Below are 23,620 nucleotides of genomic sequence, written 5' to 3' on the forward strand. Positions count from 1 at the left end.
GAAGATGCTCTGGCACTGTTGAGAGAGCTCGACGGAAAAGAACTTTGAAGGTAACTGACTGTTTGGCGAGGTTCAAACTATATTCAGAGATTATATTTAGATTAATTATAGATACAAAAAAGTGTTGGCTGTCCTATTTTAGGTACAGAACACCCTGTATTAATTCAAAGGCACGCGGGAGTTCCCAAGAATGCGATTGGCTGCGAGCCAAAGATCCTCGACGATGAACTATCTCCGCGACAGCCCTCGACAGTGCCAGACGAATGTGCATATTCGTATAATACGCGATGCTTAAAAATGCATTTGTACAGATTCAGTTTTCGTCATTTTGTGCAGAGAATTATTTGTTTCGATAGAATTGGTAACAAATTTCTGAAACACGACGGACAATCAATTTTCAATGAAATATATCAAAACGATGACGTAAAGGTATTAAACGATGACTCTATTCTTTTTTTAATTGAAAATGAAATAGTCGAAAAACATTGAAGAACGTCTCGCGAACTTATCTCACGAACTTTCCCATTTTTCTTCCTCGCCACTGGCCATAATATGCATGGACTCGATTAACCAACGTGTGAATTGTAAAACAAATAGAATAATACGCAGATGCTTACCGTGGCCATTCTAAATATACATATACGTATATCCACGTGATGACTAATCCATGATTATTCATGGACACTCGCCACGAATAAACGTGGCAAATGACCCCATCGTCAATATTTAACCCGCGCTGCCATCGAAAACAAGGAACAACAATCTACGTCTCTCCACTCGCCTGCCATTTGCTTTGCTCTCGCGAAATGTCCATCGTCGCCATAATTCGAACTTGAATCAAAGGTTTGGTCTAGACCTTCCGACGACCACGACGTCGGGTGATCCTTCTATTTTCTGGAGCGTCGAGTCTCGACGCACAGAGGTGCGTCTGTTTCGGTTAGCCAGGCAGGGGTGCGTGGCGAATTTACACCCTGTGTCATTACCGCGGAGGCAATAATTTATCGAGGTGTGCAGCAAGAGTCTACGTCGCGAACCGCGACGACGTTTCGACGGAAGGAGCCAATGTTACATCACGATAAGTCGAGGCCACACACGACACTAATTATCCCGGTGGTTTTAGCATGAAATTCACTTCCCGTTACGCACAGCAGCCGCATTCACCGACCGATCTCCTCCTTTTTCGCTCGTCTAAAACGGGCGCTAAAAGGACCACGTCTCGTTGGCTGAGGGACATTAATCGAGCTGGAGTTATATTTAATTCCCAACTTTGCTTTCCACGATGCTTTCGAACATTCGAAGGAAAGATACACGCGATCGTACGAAATGTTGATTCCACGAAAGTAACAGAAAGAGAGTGTGTAATTCGCGAAACGTTTCAACCTCGTCTCATCTGTCCAACGTTCGCCAAATTATTTCGCACTGCGCCAAAGTGTACCGTTCAAGGAATCACAGAATACTCATTTAGAAGCGCAATTTATAATAAACGAACGAGCTTCGCGGCGTTGCCCTGCGAGTGACGTTATGGCAGCAAGAACCAGTGATTTATGATTTCCATTTCCACGGAAATAGGTCAACAATATTGCGTTATCCTGGCGCGGTTCAGCCCCCATGCATCTAAGCTACTCCCAAATGAGACGGGACGTCTTAGCGAGGTCTTAACATTCAAACGGGCATCACCTGGTTATCTCACAGGAAACGGCACCTCGAAATTCTCGTGGCGTACGTTTTTTAATGAAAACGAATAGTCTGAATCGATTTTCGCATTAGAAACTTCGCTCGTGTTATCAGAAACTACTCGAACCGCGATTATCGATTACGTTCATCGTTTTAGTTGGATCCGTTCCGTTGGAATTATTTAGCTCGCGAGTCGTTCAACCTTCGCCGAACAAAGTGACCATTAACGGGTTGCGCAAACTTTACAAATCACTGCTGGCGATTTTTCCAACTCGAGCATCGCCCGTTATTATTTACACCCGGATGAGAACGGACGGCGGAACGGGTGAAGCCATAAAATCCACGGTGATAAGGAACGAAACGAGGAGAAAGGCGAAATTCGTGTTTCGCTCGTTGTAGATTTAAATCAACGGCCGATCATTTTTCTCGTACGTATTCCATTCGGGTGTTTCCCCGCGCGAGCACGTGTTCGTAATTTACAACGCTCTTGCGTTTAGCTTATGGTGGTGCCTTTTACACACCGGTCACGGTGCGAGCGCGAGGTGGTGTTGGTGCATTTCGTACACGTGCATCGATTACAGGGCAGGCTCTGCAATCAGTCTCGTTTGTATCGGTGAAACAAGCGGCGACGAAGTGTGTGCATCGATCAGGCGACGCGAACGCGCGTGCATTCTTAAACTCACCCATCCGTGGGACGGAATTTCAGCGGAAACACCGTTGATCAATTAAGTCGACACCTACTTTCGCAGATACGATCGGTCAGGAAAGTAATGCTCGCGTAGTAGTTTGAAATAGAGTAACCCTTTCAGTATTATATAGACTCGTGCTGGTTTTATAGACGTTTACCAGAGTAAATTAAGTGTTGAACCGAGCGACGAACCGGCTTGCGCCCCCTTGCAACTCGAGGGATTAACCACGCGCCATCCTAGCGTCCTGTCCCTGTCATAAATCTCGAAACACAGTCTTTTCGAATCTACAAAACATCTGCTGCCCCGTCGTACTTTCACCCCGCCATTGTCGCCACCCAGCCTTCTCCGTTCCGCCCTTTAAACTACAGAAATTTCCAAATGGTACCTTGCACCCCATCGACGAGGGCTCCTCGCGTTAACTGGACTTTCGTAGACTTGTTAAATTAACACGTTGCGAGCGACTGCGATCGCGGTTGGAAAGAAGCAAGCGATGAAAACCATGGGACTGTAATTTCGGTTACGTGATAGGCAGCAGTGAATCTTTAACTTGCAAAGTTAAGTTCCTTCGCGTCAGCACGCGAAACAAGTTGGTCTTGCTCGCCTCACGTTAAAAAATGTGAGAAAGCACGATTGTATCGACTATACGTAATCGCTGTATGTTATATTAAGTCTGTAAACTTAATTTATCAATGATTTTTTAAAAGATGAAAACGAACAATAAAAGTTCTCCATTCCGTTTATTCATCGTAATTATGATTTAATCGAGATAATGGTAGACGGAGAACGTAACGCGGTTAACGCGCAAGGAACAATTATCGACATCGATTAATTGTGGTCAAGAAACGATATTAGTATATTACTGATACGGTGGAATAACGATGTTTTATTATTTACCAGCAATTAATATTCACGTATTAACGCGAGCCCACCGATATTAATATTTTAATAATAACAACGAGTATTACAAATGGCCCGGTAAAAATCCGTAGCGAAGCCACGCGGTAAATCGAGCAAATAACCGTAAATATGTAACCTCAGCTTTAGCATCCCATCGCGGTGTCATTTCAAATGAATGGACCAGGAAATGGCACCTATTGAATTTAAAGGGAAATCGTAAAGCGTGCGCATCTCTACTAACCGTCCCATACGTTTCCACTCATCGTGGTTTTTGGTAACGCAAAAGAAACGCTGGAAACCCCGTGGAAATTGATTTTGGGAAGCAGGAATATTATCGAGGATCGGTGGAACCGACAATTAACCGGAGGGCCAGTGTCGATAATCCAATTCCGCGCGACGATAATTCGAAGGCCGGTTTCGAGATCCGGCGCGTGTCGCGAATCGAAACAGAAATTACTTGGTACGCAGACGAGGCAGGGGTATCCGTGAACGCGGAGCACGTACAGAAAGGGGGGAGGAAACAGCGAACAGAGCTATCGTTCCACCGGGGGTGATGCTCGCGAGTTTAGAGGCCCGATGGTACGCGAGCAGAGGTTTCCTTTGCATATGCTTGGGCGATAGGGGGGACACGCTCCCGGCTGCGCTTATCGTAACAATTTATTGCTCGGTTTCCGGCGACGTCCCCGACTTTAAACCGCGGCGTTCGACGTTTAAAGGGACTTCGCGGGATTTCGATGTAACGCGACTCGTGGCGTCGCGTACGACCGCGCGCGACCGAAGGGGTGCACGCTCGAGCTCGTAACGTGGACTCAAGATAATCCTGACCGTCCATATGCGCATCCGTCGACTCACCCCCTCTGTCTACTGGAATAACAATGCGTCCGCGCAGTGTCGCACTCGACTAATCCCCTACCGACTATTCTGGATCTGCATACGCTGCTCCTCGAGAGCAGAGACAAAGACGAGGCTTGCTTGTACGATTGACAACCAAGAACTACAATTTCGTATCGTTTCGAACGTGAAACGAGGGAGAACGTTTCGTCCTGAGCCTAATAATCACTTTTGTGTGTTTTGAGCCTGAAAATCATCTTTCTTAGACGCAGGGTTGTTAGGGATAGGTGCGGCTATTAAAAGAAATTTGCATCGCGTAAATAATGAAGATTCGTTGAGAATATGGCAATACTTTTGAGGGTGAGTATACCTCGTCCACTGAATAAAGGCGTGCAATATCTTTTCCCGCTCGTTCGCCCTTTGTTTGCGCATTATACCCTGTCGGTTTCGGCGTACCGTCGGGGGCGACGCTCCTGCTGTCCCTCTCGCTTTGTTAGAACCCGATGCGATCTACATCGTTGTACCAGTCTTGTTTCCCCTGGTGCCCCCACGCTCGAGAGCCCGCCACCACGGTCGTTTCAAACGTTTCGATCAAGATCAGATCGAAATTTAATGGCCGATCATATTTTAGGCGTTACGATCGATGTTTGTTTCTCGGTAATAACCTGTCGAAGATCTTGCTTCCTACCTCGTTCGCGTCCTTCCTTTTCTCTTAATCGGCTATCGCGCGGATTGAAATTGCCTGCAGACGGGTCGTCGGCGAGAGGAGAAATAAAAAATGGTTCCGCGATCTCTCGCTCTGGCGGACGCCTCCTCGCCCGTGCGCTCGTACCAGTATTCAATGGCGCTATAAATCCTATTATCGGCGAGGCATCTTTAGTGGGCACTATTTTCTGCGATTGTGCACGCGGCCAGTCGTAAACTATAAAACGGATTGACATTTTCTGAAAAGTTGCCGGAAGAAAAATCGTGCGCCGCTCTGTATCAATTGCCAGGCGTAAGTATCGCGAGTCCCGCCTCTCGCCTCCGTTATGCAAAAGAGGGTGGGATATTTACGACGCCGATGGACTCAGACGTTTCCCACGTATCTATTCGTATAATTCATATTTCCTATATCTACGTACAGCCACTGACGAAAGTGTGCGCGTGCACCTTCAAGTTTCACGCGTCTTACACACGATTTCCAATGATCATCCGTTCGATTGCGAGAAGGCTACGTTGCGTACGATTGCATCCAGAAGAACGTGATCGAAGGATAAGCACGATTTAAGTAACAGAGATTCGAGTGTACGAGTACGTAGACGTTTTGCGATCGACTGTACCCCGCGTATTCAATCGATTCAAAGCGGACGAACGCGCCGGAAACCGAGCTACTTCAAATTATCAAGCAGATTTCAAACGATAAACTCTATACACGAATCGAGCGCTTAAACCTCCTATTTGGCCGATAAAATTCTGTATCAGCGAAGCGATTTGGCTTTGTCCGTCCAATTTTCTTGGTAATTCGTAGCACGCCTATAAACCAGCGTTGTTATTGAGCCGTGCAACACGGCTACGTGGTACCGTTTAATTAGCTGTGAACCGATTCGTTCAACAAAGATCGGCTGAATGGCGTACACGCGATAAATTACGACGTATCTAAATATATAGAGTACTCTAGTATCTTCTAATCTTCGCACTGAAACAAATAACAAATTACATGCATACGAACGTTCGTCCAGTATACCTTGATTTTCGAGTTGTGGGTGAGATCAATCAGAAAGAGATTGTTTAAACTGCTCGAATTTCGCCACAAGGCACAACGAAAGTACCAACCATTTTCGTACCTACGTAAAGTGTCTTAAATTTAAGAATTGATGTAGTTCGAGTGCTCCTCTGCGAGAGCAGCTGCTCGTCCAAAACTACCCTCGTTGGAGGATCGCGTCCCAGTACGGTACTAGCAGGGGAAAAACTGCAGGAAAGATGGGCTCTGAGCGACCCTTCGCCAAACTACCTGATTTTTGCGTTCAAATAAAATTAACAACCCAAGGTACCTCGCGAGGGTTGCGATTTCCTCTGGCACAGATTTTCTTCAAACCTTACAGTTCAATACCGTGACACGATCTCCTGTATACATCGCCTCGCAACGTTCTCTCGTATTCTACACTTTTTTATCGCTCGAGCAATTTCTGCGACGGACGGATCGTACAAGTGGAAGAACCCTTGAAAATTATGCCATCGTGCCCGCGACAATTGAACCGCGAGCGGCGGTGAACCGATCGTTTGACTAGCCGCGACTTCCGTCCCAGCGATTCTTGGCCCTTCTTCGGTTCGCGACACCGCAGGATGTATTAACATCTTTTATTAGGTGTTGCCGCAACATGGTGTCAAACAAATCTGGCCGCGCTCAACGGCCATCCGTTATACACACCTACGTAGGGCCGTTGGTGCCATTTTATTGGCCTGGCTCCGACAGTCCCGGGCGCCGCGCCGTTGGGAAGCACCGCATCCACTGTCGGACGGTCGTAAACTCTGAAATACACGTACAGGGACCTGGCTCTCGCGATATACCGTCCGCGATTCCGCAACCGTCGCGATCTGTTGCCCGTGACAGCGACACAGAGGAGCAGAAGTCGCCTTCGAACAGATCCTCGAGGTAACGCGTAAACGGGACCATCCGTTTCCTTCTTCCTCCGCCTCCTCGCCTTTTGCTCCTTCCAGAGCTCCACTGGTACCGTCCCAGCGCGGGCAATGACGATCTTCTTTTTACACCACTCCTTGCTCCTCGATCGAGCTACGGACTCGACCGCCATCGACGCGGCCGCAGGAATGTTCCGCTCCCGTGGTATCCGGATAAAGGGCCCTTTTCATTGATCCGCGTCGCGTCACTGCCACGTGACGTAAGCAACGTTCGAGAAGAAAATGTAAATCGAACCTTGACACGTTAACCCTTTGCACTCGACGAGTTTTTCGAGCGGATGGTGCTGCAACTCGAGACAATTTTGTAAATGAATTTATATAAGAATTAACATTTTGCACAAGTTCTGTAGTGGTATTAGGTGTGATATTACACAAAACGTTTACCAAGGTATTCTGAATTGCCAGGATCTCGTGTTATAGCTGCTGCTTCCGGATTCACTGTCTATTACGCTAATTTTTCTGTTTCTCACACTCGATACGTAATTACTGTTTACACTTGCTCTACCAGCAATTTAATCATGATCGATTCAAAATTAAACTCGCTTTGAAACTTAAAAATTTCGCGATACGTGTGCTCGCTACGACCGTCGAAATTGTACTAACGCCAGAGACATCGTATTCAGGACTACAGTCGTAGACGAATTTTACGTCACAATGTCACTTTTCAAACGAAGACATAAACAGCCTAAGGGACCTATTTACGAACCGATACTTCGCATTTATCCACTAGAGATAACGAAATTCGGCATAAATACAGCCGCTCGAGTTGCCACGCGAAACATCGTGGCGAGTGAGAGTCGCCATTTGAGCGCAAAGGACTAATACGGATCTTAGAAACGTTTATTCTTTCTCTCGAACGGTTTGTAAGTTCGAACGGGACGGTCGTAAAGTGTCGGACGGTTTTTTTTTACTGTTCTTGCGTTCGATAGAGGGTGATGCAACGCTCTCGTGTTAAAGAGGTGCGGTTTCGAATGGACGTTGGTATCTGACGTGCCTCGAATGTCAAAGGATCGTTCCGTTGATGACCGCGCTTTAAACGTCGGGACGTACTCTTGGTTTTACGCTGCGTTCTCCATCGCGCGATTGAGGTACGAATAAAAGTTTGTATAAATGCAGAAAATGTTTAATCACGTACGATTCCGTTGATACGACAGTCGAACGGTTTCCCAAGTAACAAGTTCACGTCCACCTGGCAATTTGTGCATGCACCACGTCAAATCGTATCGCACGGATTATCTTTTTAATCCTCTGGCGGTCGTAAAGCTTGTACGGTTTACTAAAACGAGTTACCACTCGAGATTATGTTAATTCATGAGCACGCCCAGCAGCTGGGTTTTAGTAGATTTTGGCAAAGAACAAGCAATTCGGTGGTACTTAAACTTAATTAGTTGACTACTTGTTGTGTTCGAGTGGATACGTTTCCGTTAAGACTGGCTGATGACGCGACGCTCCATCGGGCGCGATGAAAATCCTCGTTTCCAAATTTAACTAATTCCACCGCCTTTATCGTGTACACGGTCGAATGCCTATTCTGCAAATTGAACAATAGGTTAGACTTGTATTCGCAACGATTAAATCGGGATCAGGATTCTGTATTAACGTTCGTGAAACTCGATGGGACCGCAACTCGATCTCGTATTTATTCCAGAATTAACTTTGATTCCTAGGTAGAACTGTGACTCATAGAGAGGTTTGTAACACGCTGTACAATAACGAGTAATTCCAACGAGGTGTTCCGTTACATCGAAATGCAACCTGATTTAGAGTCGGTCCTTTGGTCGAATTTCCAACTGATCATTAACAATAATTGAAACTCCTACAATTTTCTATCCGTTTATCCTCTCCTTTCGATCGAGTTTCGTTCAGCGCGTCGAACGCCACGATGGCCATCAGTGCCTCGAGTGCGTCAATTATTTGCAATCGAAAAAGTTGAATGAAAATTAACAGCCAATGAATCTACGACATCATCGTTAATTAGAGGAAGCTTTGAAATAAAATTATTATGGGGCCAAATAGCGTTACACGAATTGGAAACTTTCATGGTCGACTACTTTCGTAGCTATCGTCGTCATCGATCCGAAAAGATCGATACCAAATATGGTCCGTTCCTGGAGAGATTCGAGGCGCGTTCTATTCGCCTCTGATTGTTCTATGAAATAGTAAAACGGAGAATAACAGTCCGGCTGACAGCGCGACCGCGCGTCAAAATAGCATATTCACGATCCATCGACGTCGTCGCCCGTAACTGTCCCGAATTCTGCGTATCTCCGCCTCGAGACAAAACTCGCAGTTAGCAGTACACGAGGAACATTCGTGAATATGTAGCACTTAGTCGTGCGTGAAAGCGCGGTAACCGGTACGCTATTCATATAACACGCTTTTCTTCACCGTATAACCACGATTTCACGGTTTGCCAGAAATCAGCCGCGAAAAGTACGGATGCTTCTCGCTGTCGACGCAACGTAACTGCTGGCTTTCATCGACGAGCACACCAACGCGCGTGTACATCGTTTGCTTTACGCCAATTGTCAATTGTTCGTTCGATTAGACGAGCGAAGAGACGACTGGTTTCAGTTTCAATGAATGTTTCGATACTGATTATCGTAGCGACGTACGCGAAACTATCATCAGATTACGTTTGCACCAAATGGAGGAGGGACGAACTTTTCACGTGAGTAGCATAGGAAAGCGCTGGGAGGTTCGCGAAGTTAGGCGCTCGATCGTGCAGGGGAAGCTCAGAGCGTTGTAAAGGGCAGTTAAAGCGCGTGCAGCCAGTGCATAGAGTGTTTGTAGTAACTAGGACGCGTTATAACTCCGTTCCAAGCGAAGTTAGGCAAAAATCGTGGAGGGAAATGTTACACCGTTTAACAAGCTCTCGCGAAGTGGCGAGTTCCCCGGTGACCTTCCCTTGCACTTCCTGTACAATCCCATTTTGCAACCGGATCGATGAATTTGCGAAAAAAAAAAGTTCCGCGCCGATACTATCGAGCGTTGGATAGTTTTAGACTTTTTACATCGAAGAAATTGCAGAATTCTTTTCGAAGCGACAAAATTAAAGCGGAAACCAAAATTAAAATGAAATTCGAATAAAAGAGAGAACACGAATCTTTGAAGCTACTATGACTGCGCCAGCCTGATGGCACCTTAATGGCAACTTATTTCTGCTAAGAAAAGCTATGAAGAAATTCAAGGACTTCCACACGCGAAGTTAATTCGGGATGTCTGATCGCGTGCGGAGCACAAATCGCGGGCATACGCGCAACACCCCATTGTGGGAACCGAAAAACGCAAGAGGGATACTAAAGGTGGATAGAAAAATCTCTCGCGACGGAAGGACTGTTAACAAAAAAGCAGTAACGCTGAGATATCTTTGCATGCAAATACCACGGTATAAAACCAAACGATATTGGTGTGCTCGTTTACGTAGCGTTGCTTGGGGTATTACAGCGACCAGCATTTCACGGAGTATCGTGTCACAGTGTCGGAGCAGTAACAATAGAGGCGAACGCGAACTGTTTCACCGAACTGGCTACGGTCCCGTTGTTACAATGCGTCCATTTTTTTTATTCTACAATTCAACAATGCGTCGCGAATCCTTTAATTCTTCGCGTGTTCAGCGCCCAGTGCGTTACTGTTTAATTTATCAGCCGGATCGGTCCATTTATTGGTCCGACTGACTTTCAACGTTAAACTCGAGACTCGTACTTTGAGATCGAAACGACGGGGATTAAGGACGAAATTCCTTGGCTAAAAATTTTAACTGCACCCGATGGTACGCAAGTATCGCACGCTCTCGAAGGTTGTAAAGTTCTCTTGAGAGAGGAATATTTTTCAGAATAAGTATGCAGAGAGCAGCGTGGGCTTAAAGAATCCACCCGTTAGCCTTCCGCAGGATCGCTCCAGGCACGGTCGTTCCGCGATTAAGCCCGGCTGTAAAACAAACATAGCGAATAGGCCGCGTTTCCATGCACGCAGCCGCGACAGGACTTGCTCGTTGCTACCTGCGCGTATCCTATCAGGGATAATTGCTCTATTATGCTCGCGCGTTCGTAAACTTGAGCGAATAATCGCGCTGACTGGCTCGCCGTGATTACACGCGTTGAACATCGCCGTGGCGCGAATCGATGCGCACCAGCCATCTCTCCATTACCTCCCTGCGTGCCTGCGTATTTTGAAAACGACTCCAGACGCGTTGAAATCTGTCCCTGTTACGCGAAATTTCGTCCAAAAAAAGTTCGAGCGCGTTCAGATCTTCGAAACGGATCGTATCTCGCTTGAACAAGTCGATTTCATTAGAACTGTGTTCTTAAACATTTTTATCTTCAAAGCGTTTCCGTTCTTTACCTCGTGAAATTTACCTAATTTTATGCGGGATGGAGGTCGTCAGATATTTGAGCATCGTGAAAGAGGATCGTGACTCAAACAAGGTTGAGAAGATCGGAAAACAACGCGATAATGAGTGTTTGACAGAATTCTGGTATCCTAGAAATTAATTCCTCGGTTGCTTTAGGCTCAGTATTACATTTTATTATTCTCGATGAGATTTTAATATCGTTTCTTAGTGTTATATTATTCCAAGCGTTTATATATTTCTAGCAGTGGCGTGTGCGATGGCGTTTGCTGTTAGCGAAGCTGTTTCCCTAAAAAATATAAATAAACCCTGTAATCCAAAAGGGTAGAGGAGCAGAGCGACGAAAGCTTAACGAAAAAACGTGTCATTAATCTCTTAGCGCAGATCGCAGATTTATGAAACGCGTCCAGATGAGAAACAATGCGCGTTCAATTTGAGTCCCGCGTGCAGAACGGTGCAGTTAATGGACGCACAGAGAGCTGCGCCTGTTTATCCTGCGAGTATTTTCCTCATTTTCCCCTGTATTTAATTTACACGACGCTTCGGGTTTCTAATGCGAAAGATTTAATGCACGGAAGCGAAGCGGAGGAATTCGGCGGACTGAAAAATTCTGCTCTGCCGACGACGCGAAACAGGCTAATTACCAGGCGAGATTAATTGCGAGACAAGACGCTTTGAAGTGTCGAAGCTGCTTGTGCGAGGCATTTTTTTTTATAGCTTGTCGCGCAAAAAGAATATTAGATATTAATAATTGTTGATACGTCCACGTATCGTGAAATCGCGTTCTGATGTGCATTTACAGCTGGTTTTAAATGTTAATGCATTGCAAACGATAAATCAACTTTCGACGTTGTACAAAATCGTTGCAGCTGCTTAATATAAGTAAATTGATATGAAAAGTCCTTTTTTTTCTTTAAATTCTTCGTGCACCACACGTGTTCAAACATCGATTAATCATAATCCGAATGGCCGCACGCTTCCAGATGTTCAGAGACTGGAAAATTACAAGTGTAACCAATTTTCTCTTTCCCATCCTGTTGTCGTTCCTGTCCATTTTTAAATTCGACCCTTTCGCCGTTGCTTTTTCAGAAAATAACGGAAACACATTTTCACGAGGGGGATGAACGAGCAGAAACTAAAACAGAACACGGTGAAACCTCGTCTGATAATGTTTCCTCAGCATCGAAGGTACATCCAGTTCGTTTAATGGCTTTCGAAAGCCACCCGTTCAGCGTTCTCTATCCTCCTTTTATCTGTTTTTATCTTCGTTTTTTTGCCTTCATAAGAAGGTCGAGGGGGTTGGTGGGCGGTAATTTGGTAATTCAACAAACGCTCGTGTTTAAATGAGATGAAATTCATTGCGATCGTCGTACAATTGATTTACCGATTAATGCCGACGAGCAAATCAGTGGATTTGCTTACTCATTGAGACGACTATGCCGCGCCAGAGGAGATGCAGATGTAATTGGATTTCCAAGCGAGATCGATGGCGGCCATTCACGACGCCCGGCTTAATTAGATTTCACGAGTGCTCGTCGAAAATCATGTGACTGATATTCTGTCAGTCGTTCGCGTTTTGGAAATTCTATGGTTCGTTAAATCGCCGCGCGACAATCTGATATACGCACAATCTGTGCCCCCTGTGTAGGTAAATAAATAAATATGCATACACGCGTGTACACGCGTACCTGTCAGAGGTTCCGTCAGATTTTTGTAATCATTATTCCGTGTCCTGTCGAGCAATCATGTCACTACGACGCAACGACAGATATGAATGGCACAGGATCGTCGATATTGAAAAAATTAGTTTCAGATATTTCGACACTAAATTTACGAATCCAGCCAATTTGACTAATTTTCAATTTTACTGCTGTATATACGTATACAAAAAACAATATTAAATTCAAAAGTCTATCGCACGGATATAAATTCTCAACGGAGAGATTTCCATGAAAGAATATTCAGGCAACAGAAACACCACCGATATTTGTTCCCACGTTAAACATTGCAGATCGTTAAACAATTACAAACACTGGGTATCTACAAACGAATGATAAAAACGATCCTCTATGCAATCGGATTTACCACTAGCGGCTAAAGCAATATACATCCGCGTACACGCGTGCATGGAACGCATACCATTATCTCGTCTCACAGGCTTGCATACATCCACAGATACAGGGAGCAAAATGTACGTACGCGATTCGCCGCGGTGGTACACGGATTTAGCTGAAATTCGCCAAGTGACGTTGATTCCCGTTTGCTTCTGCAGACGTTTTATCGCTTCAACAAAATTATTCTGGAACCTGTAACTTGTTTCCTGCGGCAAGCAATCAGCATAACTGGGCGAGTGGAACGGGTGGTGCTCGCGCACGGGTGTTATAGACCTGGGGGAGGAGAGGGTTGGTCGGGACCGCGCCGTGCTTGCCGCTCGTCTAATTGCAAATGCGAATTTCTATGGAACCGCCCCGCGGAATTTCGGAAACGGACGACAGTACTAATTTCGCGGAAATACATAACCGGTAAATTGTCGAGATGATAAATACGAGACGGTTAACACGGGTATTTTCGAGCGCGCCGTTGACCAATGCTAACAGATGATACATTTATCCGCGAGGAGTTGTTGGTTTTACCGATGCCGCGGTAAACAGGCGTTCTTTCGCCTCGATCGTCAGGCAACCGTGATTATTTCCAGCGAATTTCATCGACGATTACACCCGCGAATTTGCGCCAACGATCGTGCAATAATTATGAAGTTCGTGCAGTAAATTAAAACGATTCGAAGGACCATTCGATCAGGACGAAGGTTAAACGCGTCGATGCATTACGTAAAAAAGAGACGCGGCAACCGGAGAAACAGCATTTGCGAATGTTTACGCGTCAATCGATTCGCGTAATATTGACAGAAGGAGGATGATTCAACGCAACAGCTGCGGACACTTGAAAATTCTAAGCTTGTCGATCGTGCAGCCACTGGCTCTGAGGCCAGCCGCTGCAACCGGCTTGCACTTATCAGTTATGCAACAGTCTAATTGCCCCGGTGACTATCAATAGGTACGAGTCGTTTGTACGCGTGTGTATATATATATTTATAGCGCGCACGTACGAAGTGCTATATTAAATCGTGCAAACCGACTCGACCAACCGAATTGTTGTGCCACGTGAAAATTGCAAGTCAGTGCTTGATACGAGCAACCCAACGAGCGACTAAAAATACGTCGGGTGACTAAACTTTCTGCATAGTTGCGGTAATTCTGTACGTAAGCCTTGTCTTCCCTTGAACGCGGCGCACAGTCGTCGACTACGAATCGACAAGCTGCTGACTGGTCGGACGTAAGTGTTGATCATCGATTCGTATCGATTAATGCACGTTTTTCACGATGATATAGATTTTAACTACTTTGCATTGCGATTGCATTGACTATTTGCGTTTGAATGTCCATTCTGAGAGGACATCGCTAGTCTAGTGTATTGCTTGGATGTCCCATCTCAAGGGACATCAGAATCGATTAGCAATTACGAAAATAAAATTTATTCAATCGCAATTTTTGGAGAAATTCATACGTTTCCTTAAAGCTTTCTATTCTTTGGTATTTCGTTAATGTTCGTTTTTCAATCGAAAGCGTTCACCGACTTCGAAAACATCCCGCTTACTCGAAACCACTTCGTTAACGAGATTTAGTTCCTATGGAAATTATTACCGCTTTTGAACTACATTCGTAGACTGCACGCGATATGTATACCCTACATACGTAATCAACTTACGCGGGTATGACATTCATCCCTTGTCATTAAATTTGCTTGCTGGAATTTGAACGTTTCCCCGTGGCACGTAATTTAGCCGCGAACGGATGAAACGCACGTGTAATCCAACATCCGAGTAACACAATATACAGTGTTAACGAGTTCATCGTCGTTTCTGGGGGGAGTATAAATCTCTGGGCGAAAAAAAAAAGCCTAATGGTCCGCAGGATCCCGCGGAACACGTAGGCGATACTGCGAGGCGCCTACGTGATCCTGCGGAGACGTGTCGTCCTCACGAGCGAGCAACAACTCAAATCTTCCTTTGTTACGTATGCCTGAAAATTACCTGGTCCGTATAATACAGAACTGTGCGTACAGGATGTGCACCATGAGCCTCTTGAAGTTACAGCTAAGATAAAAATTCTAAGAACTGCATGAAGTAGCCAGATTGAATCCACTTTAAGATATTCGAAGAGTCCCTTAAAATAGTCTAATTACAACTAAGAAAAGAAGTTCTTGAAAGCATTTAAAATAGCCAAATTAAAGCCACTTTAAGGTATCCCAGTGATCGCTTAAAATATCCCAAATGTCACTTAAAATCTTTTGACACTTTTGATGGTTTATTTCAAACAAAGGTTAATCAATTTTTAGTTAAACATAAGTCACTGCTGACCTAACAGTCGTGTGCCCATAGAAGTTATCCGTATATCGAATGTAGCGGTTATACTACTTGCCATATTACTTCTAATGTACAGCTTAAGGCTGCTCAATTATCAGTCGCGAATAGAGCGAGTGCGCATAGAAAATTCGAGCGACTTGAACGCATCCGAAGAAACTGTTAAATATGGAAGGAAAGGAAAGCGAGACAGCCGAAGGAAGTGGAGCAGGATAGCGGGGAAAGGAACAAGAATGCAGCCAGGCGGCTCCTTATTGTGTCCCGCTTCCCTTCGCCGCGTGCGGTCCCGCTACGCTCCTTCAGACCTCCCGCTGAGAGAATCAAGCTTCGGCTTAGAATCGGACCAGAAGGCCCCGGATTCTGTTTCTCCGGGTATAAGTTATGGCGCATAATGTTCGTTATACGTGAATTAATTGAGAATACCGGGTATATACGAGGCTGCGGACAATGAAACGCCTTGGCGTCCGCCTTTAAAGCTGCGAGCTAACGCGACAGCCCGTGAAGAATAGAACGGAAACTATAACTTCGCCTGATATAGCTGGATATCGGTTATTCTCTTTCTCCTATCTGCATTATTTCGATCGAAAGTGTTCCACCCTCTTCCTCCACGATTGCCTCCACGGTTGCCTCCACGTGTCTCGATCTTTCCCAGAAATCGTTTGAAAACCGTCCATCGTGTTACATACACCCCTACAATTTCAGGAAAAATATAGCTTTTTAACATCTCTCGCGTCATCGTCAACGTAACACCAACAACGCGTTACAACAGCCCAGAAACGTTTGCCACGATCGAGCATCCGAATATTTGTGAACAGGAAGCGCGGCTAACCATCGACCACCCCGCTCTCAGCTGTCCCCGAGGCATTATCGAACGTCGACGGACGCGAAAGGTTCTTTGTACCCGTCGCTCATTTTCTGGGCGCCCGGAGCTATTCCGTAAACGAAAACGAAGCGTCCTTAGTCTCGTCGCGACTGCCTGGCCCCGGCTTATTGTTAGCCCCTTGCCCTCGGAACGTTGCCAAAGCGTCGCGCGTTAATCTCGCTCGTAGCCAGCGCGAAAGACTCTCTCGCGGAAGGGTCGACCGTGTCCCCTGAACCGCGGGAACGTTCCTACGGGAACAACCATTCCAGGCGAGCGTGACGGAGGTGAAAACCACGGGTTTCCACTAGAGGCTGCGAGCCTCGACGACGAGTATTTTCGTCGCGTCTAGACTAGCGACTACCTTCCTGCTTCGCGTCTCCGTTCGCCACGACTCGCCATCCTTCAACCGTTTACCCCGCCGCCTGGTCCCCATAGGGGTGGACGTAAACTTGGTTGACTTTAACCAGGCAGACCGATCCGCCTTCCCTCGATCTTTAAACCGGTTGTACACGTAGACGACGGAAACTTTTTGCGCAAATATGTACCACACCGCTGGTAGATAGGCGACCGTTACATCCCAGCTGCTTTGCCTTTACGCTTTTTCAGCGCAACTTTCCTCGTTACTACCCGTGATTCGTCGAGTACACACTCGGCGGTACTGCTCGTCATTTGTGGTCTGACCGCGAGTCTAACGAGAGGAAAACTTGCCGCATCGAGAGTAACGAAACGGAGTAGGGGCGAGAGTCGGAAATAGAGTGAGAGGAGCAAGGAGTAAGGTAAAGTGTACGTGTCAGAGAGCGTAACAGAGAGTGAGTCGAAGTAGTAGGAAGAGACGAGGTGGTGGTTCTGTTTTAGACGGAAGATCTTTTAATCTTGCAACAACTCTATCGACAATACCGTTATGTGCGTTAAATGATTTCCCCTGCGAGGTGGGTCATTTTCGTTCGACCACGTTATTAGAATCGCCCTGTATATATAGAAGAGCGATATAAAGAACGAAAATAGTTGCTTTGCGGTGCGAGCTTTTTTGCAGTTTCCTGGTTAGTTTAGTTTATTTAGTTTCTTCAGTGAGTACAGCGATCGATTGCCTTGATCCTCGTGGTTGCATCGTCCATGTCGAGGCTCTGCCGCTAGTCTATACTTCGTCCTTGTTCCCTCGTCTTCTTCTTCTTCTTCTTCTTCTTCCGTTCCTCTTGAAGTTCCATGTTCTACAGTTTTTATTTTCCTCGCTTGCCTACCGCGTTCGTAATACTAGAGGGCATCGAACAAATGTCTTCATCGTTGCCTTCTTTGCGTTCGTCGTTGATGATAATCCTATGACGGAATGGTTGCGATGCGCGAGCTAACGTATCATTTTACTTTTACAGTCCTTCGATCAGCTTTATTTTCCTTCGACCGTGTTCTTTTCGATGCTACGAAAGCGTAACCAGTGAGATTAACGACGATACAAACGCGAACGGTTGTCGAAGGCTACTGTGGCCGAGTCGAGCGGGGCAAGCGTCTCTCTTTCGCGATTGCTTTTCGTTCGTGTGGACGTGCGGTGATACGATTATTGATCGCAGCAATCTCTGGGAACCTCGGCTGATTTATTTGAAATTTTGCGAACGTTTAAACGATACACGTTGTGTGCGATATTTAAATCCAATTCGTATGTGAGACGGATTTTCACCGTTGATTCCAATATCTGCCGATATCAACCCTCGAACTTTCCTTGTTAGTGCGTTTCTTATTTCACTTCTGCTTCTCGTCAGCTGGCGAGCAGATTTATATTCTTCCCGTGAATTGTAAAAAAGTTGAGGGAAGTTGGCTCACGCTCGACTAATATTCCTTATTTCAACCACCCCTGTTTCTCCTTCCGTTTCTCGTCCTGCCTGCTTCGGTACTTTCGTTTTCTTCGACGTCACGTAAAAGGTGAGGAGAAAGAAGCGAAGGAGAATGTCAATTTGCTACAATTTTCCATACCACGCGGAAATGTTCCTAATTCTTTTCTCCTTTGCTCTCCTCTGCGTTTAGTAGTCTCATTACGAACTTGACCTCGTTCGTTTTTAGCGAAACGAAAGCGCATGTAGTGCACTTCGTGCAGCCACCGTCAGAAGGTTGAAACGGATCGAAAATTATATAACTGTTTCCAACCGCTGCGTATATTAGTTCTGACTGAAACAGTCATTAGAATTGAAATAATGTTACAACCGTTACGGATACGACGATTCTCGCTCATAATGTCTTCAGCTCGAAACCAATATCGAACCTGTGATCGGTAATAATTCCCATTCTACATCGATTCGAATGCGATTTTTAAAACAGTGCTCCTAAAAAATATCAGAATCGATAGTACAATATGTAAGTATGAAACACCCATTCTTCAAATCGCCACCGTTTATCGCAGCAATTGGAAAACGATGTGTTCGTTAACAGCGTCGCATTAACTAAACGAGAGCGCAGAGTAAATCGATTGTACGTAACCAGCCGGGGGGATGAAACAGAAAAATCGTCGGAGGCGTTGAAAGCGTTCGTATCAATTTTTCTGGTTCGATGTATCGCGCGTTACCAGCCGCTTTTATGCGGAAATTCGTTTACGGTAAACTTTATTACAAGCACGGCGGCAAACACAAAGCGTGCCCCGAAATTACAACCCCGTGGATCGATTGGCATCTCGCGTCAACTTTTCTACGCGAGCACGCACAGGCGGCAACTCTCGAAAATGGCCTTAACGGGGCCTGGTCGGAAGAGTAACGTCGTTAGAAGTTCGATCTAACGGTCGTACGCCTCGTTCCTCGCATCTGTCATCGCCGTCTCCGCCGCCTCTTTCGTCGCCCGCCGGCACCCAATTTCCACCCCTTCTGCGCTCGCCACGTTCCTCGTGTTTCGAGTACGCGAACCTCGTATCAATTCGTGGCTCGTTCCTGTTTCAGGTCCTCCCGGGCAGCCAGGGAAAAAGGGGAAGAAAGGGAAGAAGGGCGATCCAGGGGAACCAGGGCCGCAGGTGAGTAGACCCAGCACCGTCTCGAGATCATCCCTTCGGATCCTTCCTCCCGTAGTGCACCCGTCGTGCTCGCACGTGCAGTGTACGTGTTTCAGAGTGTAGTTTGAAGCATGACGTAGCTGCTAACGATACATACGCAATCTCACTGAATTCGTAAACTATTGCTACGTAAATATGGTATAGACGCGGCTATTATCGATCGAGCTGAACGTCCGCGATACCTTGTGGCTAAGGAACTTGTTGCTTGGCCAGCGAATTCGCGGACGGTTTGTTCTTAAGGTTTTCAAGATCGACGAGTAAACTTGATTCATGCACGCGGGTATTTTAACTGAGAAATCGATGAATTAATTTTCTTTTTTCTTCTTGGCAATGGTATTCAAAGTATCGCGTTCAAATTCGTTCGAGAAAACAATAGTGAAGACGAAACGCGCAATCGAGTTGGCCTGCGATCAACAATCGTTTGGAGAACTTTAACACGCGTTCGCTTCTGAACACGTACCGTAAGAATATTTCATTAACTGGAGTACATAATTATCCGCGTAGGGCGGTAAACGGGATGCACATTATAATGATTACGAACACGATTGACCAGCGATATAATTGCTTTTGCATGAACGCGGGAGCACCTAACCCTTGTCCTGTGTAAACGAGTTTTTAATTTTTTATACCCCTTCTTACAGGGTGTGGCCGGGACGCCGGGCAAGAACGGTTTTCCGGTATATTATTTTTTATTTTCTTTCCATTCTTCTCTCGCTGTCTGCCTCTACAGTTTTCCCCTTCTCTATTCTACATCTCTTCGTTCTTGTATGCGCCGCTCGTTGTACTTCACATTATTTTGCACATAATAACTAAACCAACTAAATCATATTTTGTACTAACGCGTTTTACGAAACCTCTTTCTCTGTGTCTCTCTCTCTCTCTCTCTCTCTCTGTGTCTCTCGCTTTCACTTTCCCGTTCTCTCTGTCTCTACACACGTCTCTGCAATCTTTGTACCTCATACTCGACTTAACGCTTTCCTCCGATACTTTTGAGTAACATCCATTTTTGCACACACGTCTTCCACAGTATCAGATATTTACGTCTGTACGTCTACCAACGGCGCAATCGAATATTTCACGTTTGCTTTTAAGTATGACACGTTGCCAATGCCGGGGCCAGTACATATTTTCTACAAAAGATAGCTTTCTGTTCGAAGTAGATCGAGAAAGGTACAGAATTATAACAGTTTTCGAATACCACTGTACCGTATACAAAATGAAATGATACTCATTCGTATAATAACCTGCACGATATGGCGTGATTTCGTCGAGGGAATCGACAAAAATCCGAATAGATTAATGTACAACAGCCACGGAATTAAAAATGGCACCGCTTGGTTCGCGCCATCTTCCAGATTGAACCATTATTCGCTGTCTAATGGGGTCTTTGGTAGTAAGGTTTCTAAATTGACGTGCACGCTTATTCTAATGCCCTGTACGCTACAGGAAATCGATTCTGGAATACATTCTGCGATGCCCAGTTCTGTGCCTCGAGATTGAAGCAGACTCCGAGGCAGAAGCATCGTAGATCGAAGTAATTAAGGATCGACGTTTCGTGGGTAGCGATAGTTTTTCGAACGAGAATTGCAAGTTTGTGAAGTGCGCGTGGCAAGGCGAAGACTCGCGAAATGTGGGGAAGTAGGACTGTTTAAAGGTTTGGGCGAAACAAACTTTAAGCTATGAGGGTTGAGAAGAGAGTTGAAAGGTGAGGAGTCCAGCATGATTAAAAAAAGTGAAACGCTAAGCGAGTAATGATCTTTTGGCAGAGGACAGTGGAAAGACTGTTGCGAGTAAAAAGCTGAAAAATCCAGCTTAATAGACGACTAAGTAGTTCTCGCGACTCGGACAGTGGCTTCGCGTACGAAATTTTGTCGGTGCCATTTAACGATCTCGAATAAACTGCAACCTGGAACAGAACAGAAAGTATTTCGCATGCACGCTATCAATCTATGACTCCATTCGATCGCCTAATGTACAACCACGCCATTAAATATATCGTGGAGGTTACTATACTCCACTTCAGTACTTGATGACGCCTCTACCTGTCGTATGCTCGCATATGTATACACATTATATCGCAAGGAATGATTTTTTTCACATCTTCCATCGTGCTCCATCGAATCGATTACTGAAACTTATCAGTCTGTTCTTTCAGGGGCCCATTGGACTAGACGGACCAAAAGGTGAGCCGGTAAGTGCACACGCAACTCCTTATTTCTTTCATATCGTTAAAGAAAAGACAGTTTTCGCGCGTGGCAAATGAGAGTTACTCGACAGAAGTTGAAAACAGTAAAATTAAAATTAATCGCGCGTGTCATTTTCCAGCGAGTCGAAAAATTATAATTATCGAAGAGGTAAGTGATGTCCGTATACGCAAGGGAGGAAATTAGAATGACCAACATTTCGATTGAAGGACATTAATAACCAATTACTGCACTCGCAAGTTATATCGGAGTAATACCGCGCGTGTCATGGCGTTAATTGTACAGCATATAATTGCGGATTAAACCGAGTTGTTTATCGTTTGGTAGTTCGATGCAATTCTGTACGTAACCGATAAGTGGATAAATTGCGCGGACGAAAGCCTCTGTACAAATAGCTGATCGCTGTAAATAGATTATTATAAAGTTTTACTTGTCAGAGCAAGTAGCACGTGCCTAATCGCAACACAAAAGACGAGAACTACTACAAGAAACACTTTCTTCGGTTTTCTGGTACAATAATATATATTTTAAACAGCTACGAACTTTAAGCATCCACATCGATACATACGCTTCAATTTTCCTCGCGATTCGAACATTCCTCCATTTCTTCGGTTCTCGTTCTCCCAGAAATGTACGCAGGAGCGTCTCTGTTTTAAACGCGAGGAGCATGAAAATATTAAACTCCGCATCGTCGATCGTAAATAACCGAAGCGCGTATCTCATTTCAAAGGGACGAGCCACGTGGATTTTGTTGTAGATCGAACGGGGCTCGTTAAAGCTCGTAATGCGAGAATTGGTCGCCGAAGGGGTGGCCAGGGGGTGCGCGCGAGCTCGCGCGCGGTTCGAAAAAGAGGGAAAGGGAGGAACGAACCGAATGCATTGCAAATATCACACGGTATTTGTTCTGTCGATGGTAGTCAGGTTGAAAGAATTTCGATCAGCCAGGCGAGAACTGGTCTCTCGCGTGCGTGCTGCCAGTTTACGTTCAACTCGACTCTGTGTACCCGCGTGATCGCTGGTGCCAGAGAAAATATCCTCGTAATTGGTATACCTTTTACATTTCGAGGGGGCAACCGGCATATCCTCTCGATCTGCTCTTCTAGAAGTCGATCGACTCCTCGACTATAAAGTATGAAACAATCGCGCGCAGGAAGTCGTAGCACATTGTTCGCGCTGCTGAACGTTTCTAACCGAGATTCTGAACAGACTCCTCGATAGAAATGCGGGGTGATCGCACGATTGGCCATTCGAAAAATTTATGTGAGACTACGATAAATTTTAGTAGCGATAATTCAAATATAAATACACAAGTGTGACAATACATTTATAGTATTAGGTCACGTTCATGCATAGATACTATGCAGCGCGGTATATTGCTTGCGTTACCGTTTGCGAACCTTAGTAGCGATAGCCTAAACATACGCGGTTCTGCAAATACATTTACACTAGTAAGTCACGTTCAAACACAGTAAACGCTTGAACGAACATCTTACGTTATACAGATAAGACGTACACCATGCGTTAAGCGCGGTAAGGAAAGTATCTGTATAAATATGGATATCTTGACTCCACTTTTCTTCGATACCGTACGAATTTTCTCGAACTTCTCGTAAGTTGATTTATTCATCAGACAGCGATTCTTCGAACGCGTCGAATGTTTTCACTCTGCTCTTACAACATTTTATTGCACATTTTACTCTTTGCATTACATTTCCGCACTCGTTTCGTATTCGCAAACGACATTACGTAGCGAACAGCACTTCCTCGGAGAGCTGTGCACCCGCGGAGAACTGTATCGCATTCGTTTTAATTCTATTATGAATTACCCGAATACATTTCGTCGGCCGTGGACAGAGTCCACGCAATTCGCCTTTTAGTTTTTCATTTAGAAATCAAATTTCGCCTCGCCACTCTAATGTTTCCTTTTACGCGTGAAAAATAGCTTTTAATTAACCCGCTTTCAAAAACTGTACGGGACAGAATCGCGATTA

The 23,620-nt window shown here is 45.4% G+C and overlaps 2 protein-coding genes across 17 annotated transcripts in view; one reads left to right on the top strand and one right to left on the bottom strand.

Annotated features, from left to right (window-relative positions):
* Nucleotides 1-23,620, bottom strand: part of Mpcp1 (Mitochondrial phosphate carrier protein 1) — a 209,700-nt gene that overhangs the window by 71,818 nt on the left and 114,262 nt on the right. The window lies entirely within an intron of this gene.
* LOC143428061 (uncharacterized) overlaps nucleotides 1-23,620 on the top strand; it is an 87,779-nt gene that overhangs the window by 41,069 nt on the left and 23,090 nt on the right. For 13 of the 16 annotated variants that reach the window (XM_076902663.1, XM_076902652.1, XM_076902655.1 and 10 more), the window contains exons 2-4: nucleotides 19,316-19,386; nucleotides 20,067-20,102; nucleotides 21,581-21,616. In XM_076902663.1, coding sequence (XP_076758778.1) covers nucleotides 19,316-19,386; nucleotides 20,067-20,102; nucleotides 21,581-21,616 — 143 coding nt within the window. The remainder of the gene's footprint in view (nucleotides 1-19,315; nucleotides 19,387-20,066; nucleotides 20,103-21,580; nucleotides 21,617-23,620) is intronic. The other 3 variants (XM_076902656.1, XM_076902653.1, XM_076902662.1) reach the window with 1 other exon arrangement.

The sequence above is a fragment of the Xylocopa sonorina genome, chromosome 10 (genome assembly GCF_050948175.1).
Source record: "Xylocopa sonorina isolate GNS202 chromosome 10, iyXylSono1_principal, whole genome shotgun sequence".
Lineage (NCBI taxonomy): Eukaryota > Metazoa > Arthropoda > Insecta > Hymenoptera > Apidae > Xylocopa > Xylocopa sonorina.